The following is a 21,847-nucleotide window of genomic DNA, read 5'->3' on the forward strand; positions in this document are numbered from 1 at the left end:
CCTGCATCGGGCTCCCTGCTCGGGGAGGAGCCTACTTCTCCCTCTGGCCCTCCCCGCTCTCATGTACTCTCTCTCTCTCTCTCATTCTCGCTCTCTCAAATAAATAAATAAATCTTAAAAAAATAAAAAATAAAAAAATTTTAAAAAATGAGGTCCTTAAAGAGGGCCTTAAACCAATGACTGTGTCCTTTTAAAAAGGGGGAATTTGGACACATATATGGGGAGAACACCATGTGAAGATGAAGGCAGAGATTGGGGTGATGCTTCTATAGGCCATGGGAACACCATGATGGCCAGCAAATCACTAAAAACTAGGAAGGAGGCATGGAGCAGACCTTCCCTCACAGCCTCAGAGGGACTGACCCTGTTCACATTCTGACCTTGGACTTTCAGCATCCAGAACTGTAAGAAGATTCATTTCTCTTGTTTAAGGCTTCCAGTCTGTGGTAATTTGTTATGGCAGCCCTAGCAAACTAACAAAGGGAGGGAGATAATATGTTATATATAAATGCGACATATCACATTTCATTACAGACCTGAGGGATAAGTAATAGGAAGTCAAGTGAAGTGGGGCTGGGGCAAGGGAATGTTCTGGGCAGAAGGAACCAGATTTGCATTTATTAAGCATATTTTTAAACTGTCTATATCTTATGATGTTTTGCCATCTTAAAAAGCTTGCTGGCCAGACAAGACTCTCCCTCCCAGGGCTGGGCTAGCCAATTCTTAGAGATAGCAAAGGGCTTAGTCAACCAGTACAAACCAACCAATCCCAAGTATACAGACCCAGTCACCTCCTTATCTAATGATCACACACAAGCCAATATTTCCTCTGCCCTAAAACATCCCAAGACCAGGTACCAGCCAACTACACACTCCCCTATAGCCCAAAGCCTGCCGGAATTATTCCAATGAGCCAGGCCTTAACTGCTTACTCTCAGCAGAATGGAAACCCCAATGAAGGCTCTGGCTTATGCTCCCCCCTCACTCCTGTGTTCTGCCACCTGACCAAGACCTGGTGCTTCCCCTGTGGCCCTGCATGGTATGTGGTGACCCCCCCCCCCCGCCCCAGGACCTGTGAGTACAATACATTTCTTCTTTCCAAGCCTCGTTTTTGTTTCTTCCTGTGGTTGCAGTAACTTTACGATATCCTATCCAACATTTCTTTTTTTTTTTTTTTTTTTCCTATCCAACATTTCTGTTCTTAGGTTTCAAGGAGAGGTGCAGGGGTGGGGGGAGAACCAGAGAGAAGGGAAGCATAACGTCTAACTCACCTTGATGAGTAATGCAGATACAAAATTATTGTATTGTGTTGCAGATACTTGCCAAATAACTCTTTCTGCCTAGATTCTAATGGCAAAAGACCAACGAGGAGATGCTACCCCCAGGGTCAGAGCATCTGACCTGGCTGACGTCAGGCAGTGGTGGCAGGAAAGATCAGCCTTCTAGGAGCAAAGATGAAGAATTATCATTAGGAACAGTTATTAATACTTGCAAACTGTTGAGAGGTTCCTCTGCCCCAGGCATCTCTTCTATATGATTTAAATATGTTAACTAATTTACCTTGTACAACAAGACTATGAAGTAGGTATAATTAGTATTTCCATTTTACAGATTAGAGGTTAATTACTTGGCTCATAATCTCAGTGTCAGCACATACATTCCTCAGCATTGAACTGTATGTGCACAGATTTACTGTAAGACTGGAAGTGGAGGCTCACGACAGGGGGATTTTCGAGGTAGACAGGACAGCATATGCAAAGGCTGAAATAAAAGACAATGAGAGAAGAGAGCTCAATGTGTAGATTATCTTAAGGAGCTGTTGTAGAAAACCCACAACTCTCTTTCAAAAATATCTCAGCTTAGTTCAATAAAGGAGGATTAAAGAAGTTTTGCTATTACCAGAGTAGTTTCTCTGATCTAAATGTTGTTAATCAGTGTCTGTAGTGGGATGAAGTCTCCTAGATAGAGTTGCTTACAGGGTAATAAGGTATTAAATACATTAGCATTCATAAAATAATATATTAATAGTATCTGCTATTGTGATAAATATCGTATACCAGGTATGTCTTCTATAAAATCTATATGAATTACACAAGCTAACTCATTAACTATGTTCAAAAACACTCTGAGGAAGGAAGAATTAGATGTCCATTTTACAGGTACCCCAAACCGAAAAGGGTATGGCTTAAAAACAAAACCATGAAAGCTCCACCAAGCAAATAAACAGGGTGGAGACATTGACAATGGTAGTCAGAAAGAGGGCATCGTGGGTGATACAAATCCATCCTTACTGGGAGATCTGAAAATATTCTTCAACTGTGTCCAACTCTGTTATAGAAGCTCTGCACGTTAGCATTTAAAATGCAGGAATAAAAAAGTTCTTGAGGTCAAACATTGACTGAAAAAGCAAGTTTTAGAACTATACATACAGGGGCGCCTGGGTGGCTCAGTCGTTAAGCATCTGCCTTTGGCTCAAGTCATGATCCCGGGGTCCTGGGATCGAATCCCACATTGGGCTCTCTGCTCAGCCAGGAGCCTGCTTCTCCCTCTCCCACTCCCCCTGCTTGTGATCCCTCTCTCGCTCTGTCTCTCTCTGTCAAATAAATAAAATCTTAAAAAAAAAAAAAAGAACAATACATACAATATGTAGTAAGAATCCAAAATCTAAAATCCAAAATATTATATGCTTTCTATGGGAACATGTCTATGCATGTAAATGAATAGAACAAGATTTGGACAAATAGAAGATGAAAAGCGCTTAATTCTCAAAAGGGAGAAGATGGGATAGAGTATGGTAAAATGGAACTTGACTCAAATGAAATGTTTTAATTTTTCCCAGAGGAGTTTACCTACTATTCCTTGTGTAGTGCTATTAATAAAAATTTTGTTTTGCCAAAGATCTGGTTTTGTTTTGGATGTCACTCTATTCATCTAAACTAACCTAGAGAAGGCAAATGTTTGATTCCAGAAAGGCACCCTTAAGGCATTGGTGAGCATAACAAAGAAAATGCTTTGAGGTAATTATAAAAGATAATAATAATAAAAAAGATTTCAGCAGTGTTAAATTTTAGAGGTTCATTCTAGGATTCCTGGCCAGCAAATTTGATGTGTTTGCTCCAGGAGGAGCTACTTTCTACAGCTACTGGGAATAGGTAGGTGCATAAATAATGTGAAGTTCCTTTTCACAAGTGTGACCTTACACTTTCATGTTAAGAGGAGTCATTCCAGATATTAAAAATGTTTTAAGTGCTCATCTGAGCAATAAACGCATTCATTTACACATTTAACTGCAGGGTGTTCTTTCTGAGTTTGCACACAAGTGAGAGAAAAAAATGATGAGTCAATTAGACATCAAGAGTTCTTGCACTATCAGGTGAGAAGGGGGGAGGGATGTTGTTTGGTTTTTAAAAATATTTTATTTATTTATTTGACAGAGAGAGAGGGAACACAAGCAGGGGGAGTGGGAGAGGGAGAAGCAGGCTTCCTGCGGAGCAGGGAGCCTGATGTGGGGCTCAATCCCAGGACCCTGGGACCATGACCTGAGCCCAAGGTAGACGCTTAACGACTGAGCCACCCAGGCGCCCCAAGGAGAGAGGGATGTTAAGGAGACCTGAGAAAGGTGAGTAGCAAAGAACCAGGTGAAATGGGGGCTGGATTAAGCAGTGTGGAACACAGGTGGAACAGCAGATGTGGGAGCCAGGGTTTGGAGAGCCTCGGGGCTACCTCAGCTCAAGAAAATATCCTAGAGTAAGGCTGGATAAAAAAGGAAGACCAAGGAGAGACCATTCCTTGGGCTCAGAGTTTCCCTGGTCTGAGTGATGTCCTTTAATGTCTGGCGGATAGAATCAAACTTCCTATGGACAAAGTTGAAAACATCAGCTCTAACAAGGCAAAATACTAACAAGGACAAAAAGTTATTGAACGATACAAAGGACCAAGTAAGTACCTCTTCTATGTGATTTATACAACTTAACTCATGAGGACCTACAACCAGCTTGGGAGTTTGGTACCATTAATAATTCCATTTTAGGGGCGCCTGGGTGGCTCAGTCGTTAAGCGTCTGCCTTCGGCTCAGGTCATGATCCCAGGGTTGGATGGAGCCCCGCATCGGGCTCCCTGCTCAGCAGGAAGCCTGCTTCTCCCTCTCGCACTCGCCCTGTTTGTGTTCCCTCTCTGGCTGTGTCTCTCTGTCAAATAAATAAATGAAATCTTTAAAAAAAATTCCATTTTACAGTTGGGAAAATGAGGCAGTCGGTTAAAAGTAACTATGTTAACCCATCAGTACAAATTCTCCTTTGCCAGAGATCCCAGAATATTTCCTACTGGTTCCTAACCACTCCCCCAACAGCTCTGGACGAGCTGGTTGAGAGACATCATGAAAAAAGCTGAAAAAAATGAAGAATGGACCTACTTTAGGGGGGAGGGTTCTCAAGGAGCCAGAGAAAAAAGCAAGTTGCAGAACAATATGTAAAGTTGCATAATAAAAACACAAATCCTAAATAATATGTATTTTCTGTGGGGATATGTGTATGTATATAGAAACATAAAAATATATATGTATACACATATGTATACATACATATAAATATATTTATATATATTGGAGGCGCCTGGCTGGCTCAGTCGGTGAAGCATGTGGCTCTAGATCACGGGATTGTGAGTTGGGGCCCCACAGTGGGTGTAGAGATTACTTAAAAATAAAAATTAAAAAAAAAAAATCTTTAATCATGGAACACTTCATCTAAAACTAATGATGTAATGTATGGGGATTAACATAAGAATAAAATTTAAAAAATAAAATAAAATAAAATAAAATGACAAAGTATAAAAAAAATCTTTAAAATAAATAAATAAATAAATGTATATAGACTGCAGTTACATAGACAGTATATAAATATATTTACGGGGTTTGTGTGTCTATAAATACAATCATGTAAATATGCACATATAAGCATATGTATTTATATGTAAAAGTATATTTTATGTATTTACATATACGTGTATGTAGATATAGCTATATGTACCCACACATATGTCCTCACATTATTACTTGGTGTGTTTTACCGCCTTACGATATGGTTTTGTGTATTGATCCCCAACATAAATATATGTGTGTGTGCGTGTGCTAATCAATATAAAAATCAGGACGCTCACAAATAAACTGCTTCCTTCTGGGGAGGGGAGAAAGACCGAGATTGGTGTAACGGTCAGTCGGAGTTTTAGACCTTCTCGAGAAGGGGCCGAGAGAAGACCGCCGGGGGCGCAGGCTGGGGTCCCCCGGGGCGTGGCAAGTACCAGCACCCACACACCGCAGGCCACCGCCCGAGGACTAGCCCACCAAGGCGCCTGCGCCGGGGGCGTGCGCCCGCGCCGGCCCGGCCCGCCCCTCCCCCTGGGATAGAGAAAGGGCGGAGCCTGCAGCAGGCCCCGCCCCCGCCAGCGGGGCGGGTCTTCCGCTTCGCGAAAGGCTACTTCCGGATCCGGTGGAGAAAGGCGTGCGTTCCGAGTTAGAAGGCGGTGGGTTGGCTGTCCGCTTAGGCTGCGGCCCGTGCGCGGTCGGCGTTGCTGGGCGGCAGCTCAGGGGCCCGGGAGCGAGGGGCGGAGGGCTCGGACCCCAGGCCTGGTGGCGAGGGGCCAGGTTGGATATCCCAGTAAAGGGAAGGGCTTGTGGACCAAGAGTAGGGGGTTGGAGGGTGTGTGTGGAGCTCACCTGAGTTAACCGTTGAAGAGAAGCCACAACCGTCAGAAAATCTCACTTTACAGCAGTAGAATAAAGGATGTCAGAGGTACACACTCCCACCAGGCTCAGAGTTCCTCGGATTCGGAAGATCACGCTCAGCGCACCGCTGCCAGAATCCAGTCTCCCCGGAACCAAGACCGAAAGATCAGACCTAACCCAAGAAAATAAGGCTACTGGGTGGCAGTTACAAACAGCTGGCCGTAAATATGTCAACGGGCTTAATCCTCACCGCGATCCCGTAAGGTTAGGTGGTAGTAGAATCAAAGGAGCTGAGGTGCCGGTTAAAGACTTTAAAGTCACAGCTAGTAGTGGCCGAAGTCCCTGTAAACGTTAAACTGGATACAGAGGTGGTTTTTCAAGGTGTTCGTGATACTGACATATTGGAGACTAATTCCCCTTCAGCTTGGGGAATGGCTGATTTAAGTATGGAATACTGTCGTGCTCACGTGGGAGGTTGGCCGGGACGTATTTTGGAGTGGAGAACAAAACGCGGGTTGCGGAACAATACGTATTTAATCATTCTTTCAGGCAAAAACAACCCCTCAGAACAATGCTGTTTTATTGTGGTACATACGTATCTCTGTAAATGAATAGAAGAAAAACTGGATTAATGTACACTAAATTGATAACTGACTAGGGAGGGAAGAGGGGCAGGGATTGATGGGGTTTATGGTAAAATAGAACTTTATTGTCATTCATGTGTTTTGGAGGGGGATGTAGTCAGAAAAACATACTTATGTTCCTTACATAATAACTTTAAAATGACTTAAAATTACATTTTTTTCCTTTGAGCATCCCCTCTGTTATAACTGGCATTTGAACAGTTTGGGAGATAAAAATCCACCATTAAGGGGTGAAGAATTGGGGGTTATGAGAATATGAACATAAAAATGTTCTTGCAGAATTCCTAAAAGAATATTAAAAGACATTTTGAACAGAGCAGTATTTCACTGTTTAGTTTCAAGGAGCTTAAAAAACTGCTACCCTAAACCTGTTCTAGGTCTACATTACGTGGCTCATTGGATGGAAACTGAAGGGCATTAAGTAATAATCCACTTTTTCAAATACGCATCCTGATATTTTCAGTTGAAATATTTTATAGCCTAACTTTACAAAATGGGGATTTTTACTTACAAAGCTATTCATTTCAGGGGCGCCTGGGTGGCTCAGTCGTTAAGCGTCCGCCTTCGGCTCAGGTCATGATCCCAGGGTCCTGGGATCAAGCCCCGCATCGGGCTCCCTGCTCGGTGGGAAGCCTGCTTCTCCCTCTCCTACTCCCCCTGCTTGTGTTCCCTCTCTCGCTGTCTCTCTCTGTGTCAAATAAATAAATTAAAAAAATTTTTAAAGCTATTCATTTAAATAATATTAATGATTTGCTAATATCTTATACCTGTCAATTTTGTAACCCTATATAAAAATTGTTAAAAACGAAAAACATCTCTTGCACATTGCTCTGGGGTTGAGGCCCCCAAACCGAAAGAGGTAAGTCCCAGGATTGAAATGGGAGTAATCCACCCTAACTGGCAGTAACGACTTGAAGTTGCCATTATCAGTGGACATAAGGAATGTAAGAACCAATTTTGGTTGAAAGATCCCTGGATTATTCACTTTATTTGAGAAAGAGGAAAGTAGACATAGATGTGCTCACCTGAAAAGTCCCCTTTGCTCTGGGGCTTCCTGTCAAGTGGTTGGCAAGATCCCCATAAGTTAGGGTTCTAATCCTGATGACATCACAACTGTTGCTTGGTAACCAGCCAGGTCAACAGAATTTTTATGAGGTGTTGGCTTAGGGCATTCCTTACCCTGGTAAGATGCTTGAAATCTAGTTTAGGGTATGTATTAATGATTGCTGTGTAACAAATTGCCCACCTGCCACACACATAAAAGCATATATTTTCCCTCACAGTTTCTGAGGGTCAGGAATCAGAGCAGTGTAGCTTGGTGGTTCTGGCTCAGTCCATCGGGTTGCAGTCAAGCAGTTGTCCCAGGCAGCAGTCATCTGACATCTCAAGATGGCAGCTTCCTATCTACTGGGGATGAAGAATCTGCTCCAAGTGCAACATGGCAGCTTGTTTCCCCCCCAGAGCCAGAGATGAGGGAGAGAGAGCAAGATGGAAGCCACAGTGTCTTTTAAACTAATCTTAGAAGTTTCATACCATCTGTTCTCTGTATGCTAGTGATCATACAGACCAACCTTAGTACAACGTGAGAGGGAACATGAAAAGGGTATGAAGATCAGGAAGCAGAGATTGCTGGGGGCGATCTTGAAAGCCAGCTTCCACAGTGTGAGACCATTTCCCAAACTCTCTCATTAATAATTACCGGATACCTACAGGGTGCTTAAAGCTGTAGTAGAAATAAAGGAATTAGGAACACTGTACAAACTGGAGAATGCAACACTGGTACAATTTCCTTAACATCAGATGGATGACGGAAGGAGGATAAAATATATACAACCACAGCTTTACGCCACATACTAAACTCATTATTAGTTACCTTGTGTAATATTCTTAAATAACCCTTTGTTCATCCATCCAACTGAGATGGTATCTCTTAATTATCCACTGGATAAAAAAATCAAATTTCTACCTCTTACCATCTTACTACTTCCAAACACATATGGAAATAACATTAACTTTATACTGTTAAGGTTTATAGCACTTATCTTCTGTTGGGTAACCATATGTAACATGATGATTAATAAGGGTAGCTAGTGGGGCTTCCTCTGACGTTCCTGATAGCCCCCCCCCAGTTGAGAGAATTGACTTTGAAGTCCATGTGGATCTTGATGGGAAGGCTTCACATTAAGGGGCTTGGTACTAGGGTAGGTAGTGGAGAGACTGGGTTGGCAATTGGTGCACACACACACACAGGTGCACAAATACACACAGACACACACAAACACTGACCAAAAGAGGAAGCCCAGCTCTGGAATTCCAACTCTTTTGTTCCAGGGTTTCTGGAGTTGGCTCTCTAATTTGGACTAGATTGAAAGATGTTTGTGACTCTAGCAGCAAAGAAAGCACTGAGAGTCTGTGGCATGATGTGGCAATAGAGACCTACAAAATATCACCATTGCATTCTTCTACTCAATTTTGAGAACTCTCGTCCTTGCCATGAAGAAGTTTCTATCTCTTTAGAGAGTTTGTTTTTGCTTCACTGTGAGGGAAAATTGATACTGCGCATGCAGTATAGTTGGAGAAGGTGGGTAAGGGTGCCATCTATGCAGCCAAAGGTCAGCAATTGTCAAGTCATTGAGATTTCTGTCCTACTTCTTGTATGACTCTGTCCCTGCTCTAGAGGCTAAAACCTCAAGAACAGTTGCCACCTCTGCCCTGACCCTCTCTCATGAATGCTTAAGTCGTGAGTCTTACTTTTCTGTTCATTCATTAGTGTGATCCCGTAGAGCAGAGACTGGCATGGAAGGCTGGAGGAGCTCTTGAAAGGCCCTGTAGGCCATGCAGGGAGTCTCAATTTTGTTCTAAATGCAGCGGAAGGGCTGACCCATCCCAAGACACAACTGGCCATCCTGGCTTCATCTTCAGATAACTACTTTTCTTTTTTAAGAAATAGCTTTTGGCCTGGTACTGGGCTTTAGTAGAGACTGAATGCTTAACTATGGGCCACCAAATTACCATACAACCTGAGCTGCTTATCATGAACTGGGTGTTATCTGATCCACTAAGCCATAAAGTTGGGTGCGTGCAGAAGCACATCCATCATGGAAGTGGTATGTGTGAGATCATGCGCAGGGAGTCCCTGAGTCCACAGATTACATGAAGAAATGGCTCAAATGCCGATGGCCCCCACTCCTGCTACAATACCTTCTCTTTCCAAGCCTGCATGTGTGGATTCATGGGGAGTTCTCTGTGATCAGAGCTTGTACAGAGACAGGGAAGACTTGGGTCTTGTTTTCAGATGGTTCTGCACAATAGGCAGGCACCATTAGAAAGTGGACAGCTGCAGCATGACAGCCCTTTTCTGAGACATCCCTGAAGGACAATGGTGAAGGGAAATCCTCCCAGTGAACAGAACTTCCAGGCAATATATCTGATTGTTCATTTCGCTTGGAAGGAGAAATGGCCAGATATGTGATTATATACTGATTCATGGAATGTGGCCAATGTTTTGGCTGGATTGTCAAGGACTTGGAAGGAATATGATTGCAAAATTGGTGACAAGGAAGTTTGGGGAAGGGGTATGGATAGATCTCTCTTAGATGGGTGAAAAATGTAAAGATATGTGTAGCCTATGTGAATGCTCACCAAAGAGTGATCTCAGTAGAGGATTTTCATAATCACGTCATGGATACTAACTAGTCAGGCTCTTTCCTTAGCCACTCCTGTCATCACCCAGTAGGCTCATGAGTAAAGTGGCCATGGCAGCAGGGATGGAGGTCATAAATGGGCTCAGCAACATGGACTTCCACTCACCAAGACTGTCCTCGCTATAGCCACTGCTGACTGCCCAATCTGCCAGCCCCTGAGACCAACATTGAACCCCCAGTATGGCATCACTCACTGGAGGGATCAGCCAGCTACATGGAGGCAGGTCGATTACATTAGACCACTTCTCTCGTGGAAGGAGCAGTGTGTTGTTTTTACGAAAATAGATACTGTGGGTACAGATTTTCCTTCTCTGTGTGCAATTATTCTGCCAAAACTACCTTTTGTGGACTTATGGAATATCTTATCCACTGTCTTGGTATTCCACACAGCATTGCTTCTGATAAAGGAACCCATTTTCCAGCAAATGAAGTACGGCAGTTGATCCATGCTCATGGAAGTCTCTTGTCTTACCATGTTTCCTACCTTCCTGAAGCAACTGACTTGATGGAATGGCCGTTTGAAGACTCAGTTACAGAGTCAGTTAGGTGGCCACACCTTGCAGGATGGGGGTAAGGTTCTCCAGAGAGCTGTTTATGTTCTGAATCAATGTCCAGTAAATATATGGTGCTGTTTCTCCCTCTTCCAGGATCCACGGGTTGTAAATCAAGGAGTTGAAATGGGAGGGGCGCTACTCAGTATTACCCCCAAGTGACTCTCTAGCATCTGCTTCCTGTCCCTGTGACCCTATGCTCCACTGGCTTAGAGATCTTAGTTCTGAAAGGAGTTCCAAAAGGTCTTATTTCTTCTACCAGCAGATACAACAATGACTCAACTGTACTAAAAGTTAAGACTATAACAGAGTCACCTTAGGCTCCTCATGACTCTAAACCAACAGGCAAGGAAAGGAGTTGCTATACTGGCTGGGGTGATTGATCTTGACTACCAAGGAGAAAAGGGACTTACTTCCAAAATGGAAGTAAGAAAGAATCTGGAATACAGGAGGTCCCTTAGGGTGACTCTTAGTGTTATCATGCACTATGATTAAAGTCAATGGAAGACTACAACAACCCAATCTAGGCAGGACTGCTAATGGCCCAGACTCTTCAAGAAAGGAGGTTCGCATTACCCCATCAAGTAAAGAACTATGGCCAGCTGAGATGCTTGCTGAGGACAAAGGGAATATGGAATGGGTAGTGGAAGAAGGTAGTTAGTTATAAATACCAGTTACAACCTTATGACCAATTACAGTAACAAGAACTGTAACTGTGTTTGTTCCTTATTTTGTTATGACTGTGTATGTGTAAGTATATGCATGCATATTATCCATCTACCGAATATCTTTATTTTCTTCATTCTCCTATCCCCTTATCACGTGAAATATGATGCATTGACTTTATATCATAGTATTTAAATACTGTTAAGTTTACATCATAGCTTTTTTTTTTTAAGATTTTATTTATTTATTTGACAGAGAGAGACACAGCCAGAGAGGGAACACAAGCAGGGGGAATGGGAGAGGGAGAAGCAGGCTTCCCGCGGAGTGGGGAGCCCGATGCAGGGCTCGATCCCAGGACCCTGGGATCATGACCTGAGCCGAAGGCAGACACTTAACGACTGAGCCACCCAGGCGCCCCTACATCATAGTTTTTAAGTTATAAGGTATCCGACAAGAGTGAACATCACCCAAGGACTTTTTGTCCTCTTCTAAGGAAAGGCATAGTGCCCTTTTGGTTTTGGTCAGGATAGTTGTATCATGTACAGAAGTATGACCTTCTCACTGTCTGTTTGGAGACTATGTATGGGATAATAGGATGCATATGGGTGCCAGGTTGACAAGGGATGGACCTGTGATGTTTAATTTAATGTGTCAACTTGGCTGGGCCATAGCCAGATATTTGATTAAACATTATTCTGGATGTCTCTGTGAGGGGATTTTTGATGAGATTAACATTTAAGTCAGTGGATTTTGTGTAAAGTGGATGGCCCTTCATAACCTGAGTGCACCTCATCCAATCAGTCAAAGGCCTTTCTAAAACCAAAAGACTGATTTCCTCCAAGCAAGGAGGATTCTGCCAGCAGACAGCCTTTGGACTTGACGGGCAACATCACCTCTTCCCTGGCCCATCCTACAGACTTTATTTATTTATTTATTTTTATAACTTCTCCTTTTTTTTTTTTTTTTAAGATTTTATTTAATCTGGGAGCCTGATGCCAGACTTGATCCCAGGGTCCTGGGATCTTGACCTGAGCCGAAGGCAGATGCTTTACCGACTGAGCCACACTTCTATATGTGCCCAAGAATACATATATGTGTGTATGTCTGCATGTCTTATCATGAACATTGAAAACAACACAGCTTAAGTTGCAGAAGTTTTTATGATAGTAATAATAATAAAATAATTGCTAACATTCATTGCACACTGGGTCAACTCCACTCACTCACCCTGTTCTAAGTGCTTTCACAAATATTAACTCATTCAATCCTTATTACAAATTTACAGGCTAGGTGCTGTAATTATCCCATTCTATAGTTGAGAACATAGAGGCAAAGAGAGCTTTCAAATAAACAGCTTGCCTCAGGTCACACAACCTGTTGTATTTGGGACAACCAGGATTTATTTTTCACATGTCACCTTTCATTGCTCTCTACCTTTTTTTTATAACAGCTTTACTGAGATAATTTATAATTTATATACCACAAAACTCATTCTAAAATTCTCAAATGTACAAATGACTGGTACTCAGAGTTGGGCCACCATCACCACTATCTGATTTTAAAACACTTTTTGCCACTCCAAAAAGAGATTCCTTTGGGGCTGGATTTCTTTTGGACTCCCTTATATTATCCATCAATAGGGAAATAAGCAAACATATTATAAATGCAAATGAATATTATAGAACTGTTACAATGGTTCAACTAGATTCAAGGTGCTTAGTTAAGTTAGTGCACTTCATGCAGTAGGTGAAGAAAAAAAAGAAACAAACACATGCAAACGCACACACAGGCAATTTGGCCCTAAATTTGACCTTGTAAAGTACAGTATGATGCCATGTATGTAAAATTTTTTAAATACGCAAAAAAACATATTATTCTGGGACATATATTTATCGTAGAAATATTAAAATATGGATTGGGGGATGCCTGGGTGGCTCAGTCAGTTAAGCATCTGACTTCAACTCAGGTCATGACCTCAGGGTCTTGGGATTGAGCCCTGTTCCGGCTCCCTGCTCAGCAGGGACTCTGCTTGTCCCTCTGCCCCTTCCCCCACTTGTGTTTTCTTTCTCTCTCTCTCTCAAATAAATAAATGAAATCTTAAGAAAAATAAAATAATGAAATAAAATATGGATGGGAATGATATCTGACTTTAAAAAAGAGATTACCTCTTAAGAGGAAGGGAGGAGAGTGGGAACAGAAAGGGTTCAAAATAGGAATTTAACTACATCTGTAAATTTTTTTTTTCTTTTAAGAGAAGCAATTCTTTTTTTTTTTTAAGATTTTATTTATTTATTTTGAGAGAGAGAATGAGATAGAGAGAGAGAGAGAGCATGAGAGGGGGGAGGGTCAGAGAGAGAGGCAGACTCCCCGCTGAGCAAGGAGCCCGATGCGGGACTTGATCCGGGACTCGATCCGGGACTCCAAGATCATGACCTGAGCCGAAGGCAGTCGCTTAACCAACTGAGCCACCCAGGTGCCCCTTAAGAGAAGCAATTCTTAAGCAAATACAGCTTAATGTCAACAGTTGTTAAATTTGGGTGTGGAAACATCAGTGTTTACATTATTCTTTGTACCTTTTTTTATGTTTGAAGAATTTCACATTTTTTTATTCTTTTTCAAGAAAGCAATTGTATTAGGGTTCTCTAGAGAAACAGAACCAGTAGGATGTGTATTCAGAGACTGGTTTTAAGGAATTGGCTCACACAGTTATGGGGGCAAGCGAATCTAAAATCTGCAGGATTGAGCACCAACTGGGTGGCTCAGTTGGTTGGGCGTCTGCCTTCAGGGTCCTGGGATCAGGCCCTGTGTTGGGCTCCCTGTTCAGCAGGGAGCCTGCTTCTCCCTCTCTCTCTGCCCCTCCCCCTGCTCGTGCACACACACTCTCTCTCTCAAATAAATAAATAAAATCTTTAAAAAAAAAGTGCCCGAAGGGAACCTCAATGGAAATTAAATTAGTGGATCTTGGGTATGCACCATTTAATTTTACTCAATATCACTAAGTAGCTCTTTAGTAACATTTGATAGCTCCTTTTCCTCCACATCCTCACCCACACTTGGTATGAAAAACTAACTTTGCAAATATAATAGTTTGAGATGATAGTTCACCGTTTAATTTGCACTTACCTGTACCTAGCGAAATTTGTGTATCTTTTCCTATGTTTATTGGTCATTTGGGTTCCTTTCCAGTTAACTGCATGTTTAATTTGCGTGTTTATATGCTATGTCATATTTTTAATTAATTTGAGGGCAGCTTAGGTATAGTCTGGTTATGGTATAAAGGTTGACTCATGTTTTAGGCACGGACAAGTGGGCGGATTGTGTGCTACTTGAATGAAGAGAAGTAGTGGAAAACAAATTTTAGAAGGAATATCACGAGTTTGCTTTCAGAAATTTGAGGTGTTTTGAGTCATCCAAGAGAACAAGTCTGTGCTGCAGAGATACATTTGGGAGTTGTCAGCTTATAGAGGGTATGTAAAGTGATAGCAGTGCATGTGGTTATCTCCTGAGAGAATTTGGAGTGACGTGACAAGAGCCCTACAGAATTATGCATTTGGGGAAGGAGAATCCAGAAAGGGATCCTGAGATGGAGGGCCAGTAAAATAGAGGAAAACTAGAATTGTGTGATACCATGGAAGCCAAGAGAGGACTGTGCTCTTCCCCTGCCCCCACCCCCATTTTTTATAATGGCTGCATAAGGTTTCACTGCATGGATGTACCCCCACTGCTCTTCTATTTGGGAATTTGGATTTATCCCAGTGCTTTTCTATTACAAACTACACTTTGATGAGCACTCTTATAGATTTTTCTTTTTTCACCACTCTGATTATTTCCTTTGTATATCCTCCTGTATGTAGTTTAAAGAGTATACCTATTTAAATATACTCACTATAAGTTGAGTATTGTCTTCTAGAAATGTTGCCTTCATTTATATTCCCACCTGAATGGGTTTGCTGTTTTCTCCATTCTGGTGGTGGTGGAAAGTGGCAAGAACTGGATATTGCATACCAACATTTTTATTGGTTGCAAAGTGTGCCATTGCATGGATATTTATAATTTACTCAATTATATTGTCTTCTTGTTTTTGGTATTATAACTATTGTTGCAATTAATAGTTTTAGCTAAGTCTTCTTGCTCATTCTTAATCTGTTCCTTAAAATAAATTACTGAAAGTGGAATTGATGAGTCAAAAGTATTTGCATTTTTAAAGTTGTGGATACATATAGATAAACCACCCTCCATAAAGGCTGTGTTCTTCCCATCAGCAGAGTAGGGAAAGAGGCATCCCTAATCTTTGGATGAACCATGTCCAAATTGCTTCTATCAGGCTGAAAGCATCCTGTATGATTTTATAAGAAAACTGTGCTCAAATAAAATTCTTTTTTTTTTTTAAAGATTTTATTTATTTATTTGAGACAGAGAGAATGAGAGACAGAGAGCATGAGAGGGTGGAGGGTCAGAGGGAGAAGCAGACTCCCCGCCGAGCAGGGGGAGCCCGATGCGGGACTCGATCCCGGGACTCCAGGATCATGACCTGAGCCGAAGGCAGTCGCCCAACCAACTGAGCCACCCAGGCGCCCCAAATAAAATTCTTAAGCAATACCGCTTTTACACATCGCACTGGGGTTGAGGATCAAAATCTGAAAGGCTTTTTATTCCAGCTGCATTATCTGATCTGGAATCTAAGAATTATTTCCAACAGCATTGTGTTGGCAACCACATCATCAGAGACATTTCCAGAGGGCAGAGGGTTTTTGAAGCTAAAGGCTTCAAATCACAGTCGAGGCAGTATGGCCATGGGGTCACTTGGAAAAGGTGGTCTCAGGTTTGACGTCATTTCGATGGAAAGTTCAGTCTTAAAAGCAGAGTATATTTGTTAGGTTGGATTCACTTTGGAATCGAGTTATTTCACATTTTGTCGTTTTAACGGTTGACCAAAATAGGTTCAGTTGTTGTTGAGATAGGTCTTGTAGATGCTTTTTTTTTTTTCTTTGAAAAACAAATGACAAACAATCACTGTTTTATCTGCATAAAGTATGTATTTGGATTTAGAAGCTCCGCAGACACGGGAATCTTACATTAGCATCCGAGTCTTGGCGTGAGACGTGAGCGCTCTGACTCGTGCGCGAGACTCAGGTCTTAAGGGTGGCCGGGAGCGCAGGTTGACGTCCCCGCGGGCGTGGCGGGCGTGGCGGGCGTGACGGGCGTCCCGAGCCCACACCCCACCATCCGCCCGCCACCGCCCAAGGAACAGGCCACCAGGGCGCCTGCGCAGGAGTGCGCCCGCGCGGCACCGGCCCATCCTCTCCTCCTGGAGGACGCGAAGGGCGGAGCTTGCGGCAGGGCCCGCCCCCGCCAGCGGCGCGCGTGAGCCCTGGGCGCGTTTTCCGCCTCGTGAGGGGCTACTTCCGGATCCGGTGGCAGGTGCCGCTGGTCCTGAGTGAGGCGGTGCTGGGTCGGCTGGCGGGCGGGCGGGCTGGGCTTCGGCCCGCGCGCGGCGGGCGATGCTGGGAGGCAGCTCCGGGGCCCGGGAGCGCGAGGCGGAGGGCGACGGGGCGGAGGCTGTGACGCCGCCGCCCGCCATCGAGTTCCCGGCCGAAGGCTCGGACCCCAAGTATGACGGTGAGGGACCCGAAATGCCGCGGCGGCCCTCCCCTTGCACCCGTGCACCTTCGTTCCCGGGTGGGCAGGACGCAACGAGCGTCGCCGCCGCTCCGGGGCGAATTCGGCTGGATCCGGGCTCGAACCGGCGGCCCAGCGGTGCAGTGCGAGGGGCGGCGGGAGGGCGGTCTGGATAAGGTAGACACTTACTGAAACGAGTGTCTGCGACCCGCTCGTTTGTTTACGTTTCTGTTCCTGGTTTCCTCTTTGCGGACTCGGCTCCGGACGTGCTAAGATTTCCCTCAGGCAGCCTCCCAGCTCCGAGCCCCGTGGTTTTGTCAGACGATGAGAATGAGCTTTGTAAACTTGTGGAAGGGGACTTTGCAGACCTTATACGCTTTTTTTTTTTTTTTTTTAAGATTTTATTTATTTGAGACAGAGAGAATGAGAGAGAGAGAGCACATGAGAGGGGGGAGGGTCAGAGGGAGAAGCAGACTCCCCGCCGAGCAGGGAGCCCGATGCGGGACTCGATCCCGGGACTCCAGGATCATGACCTGAGCCGAAGGCAGACCCTTAATGACTGAGCTATCCAGGCGCCCCTCACCCCTATTTTAAAGGTGAGATCGGGGCACCTGGGTGGCTCAGTCGTTGGGCGTCTGCCTTCGACTCGGGTTGTGATGCTGGCGTCCTGGGATTGAGCCCCACATCAGGCTCCCTGCTCTGCGGGAAGCCTGCTTCTCCCTCTCCCTCTCCCCCTGCTTGTGTTCCCTCTCTCTCTCTCTCTTTTTTTTTAAAGATTTTATTTATTTATTTGAGAGACAGAGAGCATGAGAGGGAGGAGGGTCAGAGGGAGAAGCAGGCCCCCCACGAGCAGGGAGCCCGATGCGGGACTCGATCCCGGGACTCCAGGATCATGACCTGAGCCGAAGGCAGTCGCTCAACCAACTGAGCCACCCAGGCGCCCGAGCCCTTATACGCTTAACAGTTGGGGTTAAGTGTTTGAATTTGTAGCTTCTCTTGTCTTTTGCTTTACTGTTAGGGGAGCTAAAGACTTCTCATGGTGGGTCGCTTTAAAGAAAAGAAATGCTCAAGGTTTTTTTTTGTTGTTTGTTTTTTAGGCTTTTGGTTACTAGGAGATACGGCGTTAAGTCAGGCAAGTTATTCTGCATAAAGTGAGGGGTACTTAAAACATTGACTCCAGCCAGTTCAAAGTATCCAGTTTTTTTTTTTTTTTTAAAGATTTTATTTATTTGACAGAGAGAGAGAGAGCGAGAGAGGGAACACAAGCAGGGGGAGCGGGAGAGGGAGAAGCAGGCTTCCCAAGGAGCAGGGAGACCGATGCGGGGCTCGATCCCAGGACCCCGGGATCATGACCTGAGCCGAAGGCAGACGCTTAATGACTGAGCCACCCAGGCGCCCCAGTACCCAGCATTTTATTCAAATTTCATAGGGTCTTTAATTACTACCAGTTGTTTTGGCAGTTTTTAAAGCTAAATTGTGCTACCAAGAATGAATAATACTGATTCAGGGAGGTTTTTACTTTATGGTGCTTTGAATAGGGTGATTACAAGGAATACGCGTTCAGTTGAAGCATGAAACAAGTATTAGCATGCAATGGATTTGAAGTTTCAAGCAGAGTAGAAACTGTTAATTTATTCCTTAAGTCCTTCGATCTTCACCCTTAATACTGTCTATAACTCTTGACCCTAAAGGGAGACAAAAACAGGCTGTGGTGGTAATTTAAGTAGATCATTGACAGAGGACAGTTTTAAGAGAACTGTTTTTTAATGAACTGATTTTTTCACATGTAACCCGGTGTAATATGGCAGCTCAATAATACAGGAAGTGTTATGTCAAAGGAAAAGCCTCAGCTGTAAACACACAGGTCTGTCTTTGCTGTCACATTGTGATAAGGTTTTCTGCAAAGGAAAGATTATTCTTGAAGGGAGTGCTCTTAGATAAACTTTGAAAAATTTCCTTCTGCTAGGTTGCTAATAATACTGATGTGTTTACATGTTGGCTTTTCTTCCAAAGAGGCCTAGAATATCCAGACATAATTTATCTTTTTATGTGAAAAGTAAGGTATATGAAAAAATGTAGTTTCATTTTTAGTAGACGTAGAAACAGAGCAGTTACATGATTTCTCGAAGGTCATTGGTATGATGTGAGGATGTCACTCTGCCAGTTTATGGTAGAGTCAGAAAATTCAAAACCTAGATGTAACTCTAAAGCCTGTGTTCTTCAGTCTGTTATGTAGGGACCAACTTTGATCAAAGTTCCTGTATTTATCCCCCCCTGTGGAATAGCATGCAACAGGAGAGCAACAGTAAGCCCATTTCCAGACTCATTGGTTTTTATTTCTTTCATCTGACAAGTTTTTCAGAATTTTTACCTCAGATTAAACCTCCAAGTTCCTCCCTCATTTAATAATGGACCATTTATTCAGATCATACTTTCCTGAGGAGCCTGAAGTAGGTGATCCCTTTCCTGTTTGTCTACTCCCCTCCTAGTTGGCAGAAGTCTAGAACTCTAATTCACCTAGGATCTCATCTCATTTCTTCTTCTTTTATAACAGGGTCTGACCTCGTCTTTCCTATTAGCCTCTTTACTCTTCCTCTTCTACTTGATCAGGACCGAACGGGAAGCACTCAGCTTTAGCTTTCATTTCCTTACGGTTTTACTCCTTCCTGTGTTTTGAGTATTGGTCCACTGCTCTTTTTTGAAGTTGCCATTTTCTTGGCTTAGTTGGTTCCTTTGACTCTGATCATTCCTTTTTTTTTTTCTTATTAAAAAGTAGGATTTCCAGGGATGCCTGGGTGGCTCAGTTGGTTAAGCGTCTGCCTTCGGCTCAGGTCATGATCTCAGGATCCTGGGATCCAGCCCTGTGTCGGGCTTCCTGCTCAGCAGAGAGCCTGCTTCTCCTTCTGCCTGCTGTTCTCCCTGCTTGTGCTCGCTCTCTTTTTCTCTCTCTATGACAAATAAATAAAATCTTTAAAAAAAAAAAAGGTAGGATGGGGTGCCTGGGTGGCCTAGTTGTTGGGTGTCTGCTTTAGGCTCAGGTCATGATCCCAGGGTCCTGGGATCGAGCCCTGCATTGGGCTCCCTGCTCTGCGGGGGAGGCCTGCTTCTCCCTCTCCAGCTCCTGTCCCCCTGCTAGTGTTCCCTCTCTTGCTGTCCCTCTCTCTGTCAAATAAATAAATAAAATCTTAAAAAAAAAAAGGTAGAATTTCCTCATTGTAGAACATGTAGAACATTGTAGAACAGAAAACCCTCCCAACCCTAATCTCATCACTGTTGACAGTTCAGTGTATTAAAAAATTTTTGTTCACATTACAAAGTATGTTGAAATTATAGAAAAGCCTGAAGAAGGAAATTTAAAAATCACAATCTCATTACCCAGAGATTACTGTTTACATTTTGGCATAGCCAGTGAAAATTTATTTGCTGAGTTTTGCATTTAAAACTCTTTGTCAAAGGTACCATAAATGGATTAAAGATTTCTGAGTTTGTCCAAATAAGATAAAAATTTAGAGAAATCATTTGGAAAAATTTCAGGAAATAAAGAAAAAAGGGGAAAGTCACCTGTGCTCGCTCACATCCCAGAGAACTCACTGCTAACAGTTTGGTGTATTCATTTGCAAATATTAATGAGAGCTGCTGTAAGCCAGGTAGATGCGTAGCTATTAAGGATCTAACAGGCAGATTGAAAAACAGCATGTTCACCAGTTTCATTTCTTTTACCAATTCTTTTGATGTATAATTGGAAACAGAGGGGGCAGAGATTTTGTCTGTTTTGTTCTTTGTATTGTCTATACATTTATATAGCTGTGAAGTAAATATATTTTAAAATTGTGAGCATAGTAGTATGATAAATCTTTTATGTTCTGCTTTTTTTTTTTTAAAGATTTTATTTATTTATCTGACAGAGAGAGAGTGAGAGAGGGAACACAAGTAGGGGGAGTGGGAGAGGGAGAAGCAGGCTTCCCGCTGAGCGGGGAGCCCAAAGCCGGGGCTTGATTCCAGGACCTTGGGATCATGACCTGAGCCGAGGGCAGCCGCTTAACCGACTGAGCCACCCAGGCACCCCTATGTTCTGCTTTTTAAATGTGATGTTATATTACCATTTTCTTGTGATAAATTAGCCTTCAAAAACATTAAGACTATCACATTTTGTATTATCATTTTAGTTTTTGCCCTGTTGTTGGAAAATAAGTTTCTCTTTTATCATTAGAAATAGTAATGGGTTTGACACCTGTATGCAAGTCTTTGTTGATATCTGGTTATTTCCTCAGACTACATCTACAGAAGTAGGATTTGTTGGGTTAAAGAAATACGTTAAAAAAAAAGTTTTTTGTTTTTTTTTTAAGATTTTGTCAGAGAGAGAGTGCGAGCACAAGCAGGGGGGCGTGGCAGGCAGAGGGAGAAGCAGGCTTCCCTGCTGAGCAAGGAACCCCATGCGGGACTCTATCTCAGCATCCTGGGATCATGACCTGAGCAGAAGGCAGACGCTTAGCCAAATGAGCCACCCAGGTGTCTCCCCTCTCCCCCCCAAAAAAAGTTTTGATACATTTTGGTAAAGTGATGACTAGAGAGGTGGTGATGGTTTGTATGAAACTAGCCTCACCTTCATTAGTATTACTGTTTTTAAAATTTTTAAATTTATTTTTTTATTCATTTATTTGACAGAGAGAGAGAGAGTGAGAGAGGGAATACAAGCAAGGGAGCAAGGGGAGTGGGAGAGGGAGAAGCAGGCTTCCTGCTGAGCAGGGAGCCAGATGTGGGACTTGATCCCAGGATCTTGGAATCATGACCTGAGCTGAAGGCAGACTTTTTTTTTTTTTTTTAAAGATTTTATTTATTTATTTGAGAGAGAGAGAGAGAGAGAGCACATGGGCGGGGGAAGGGTCAGAGGGAGAAGCAGACTCCCTGCTGAGCAGGGAGCCGGATGTGGGACTCAATCCTGGG

General features: G+C 43.3%; 1 protein-coding gene across 4 annotated transcripts in view; it reads left to right on the forward strand.

The window, feature by feature from the left end:
- Positions 1-16,731: 16,731 nt before the first annotated feature.
- EIF2AK1 (eukaryotic translation initiation factor 2 alpha kinase 1) overlaps positions 16,732-21,847 on the forward strand; it is a 30,824-nt gene continuing 25,708 nt past the window's right edge. For 3 of the 4 annotated variants that reach the window (XM_034988354.1, XM_034988356.1, XM_034988355.1), the window contains exon 1: positions 16,732-16,903. In XM_034988354.1, the coding sequence (XP_034844245.1) occupies positions 16,786-16,903 (118 nt within the window). In that variant the 5' untranslated portion in view covers positions 16,732-16,785. The remainder of the gene's footprint in view (positions 16,904-21,847) is intronic. The other variant, XM_034988357.1, reaches the window with a different exon arrangement.

The sequence above is a fragment of the Mirounga leonina genome, unplaced genomic scaffold, assembly GCF_011800145.1.
Source record: "Mirounga leonina isolate KUSES-001 unplaced genomic scaffold, KU_Mleo_1.0 Mir_454, whole genome shotgun sequence".
Lineage (NCBI taxonomy): Eukaryota > Metazoa > Chordata > Mammalia > Carnivora > Phocidae > Mirounga > Mirounga leonina.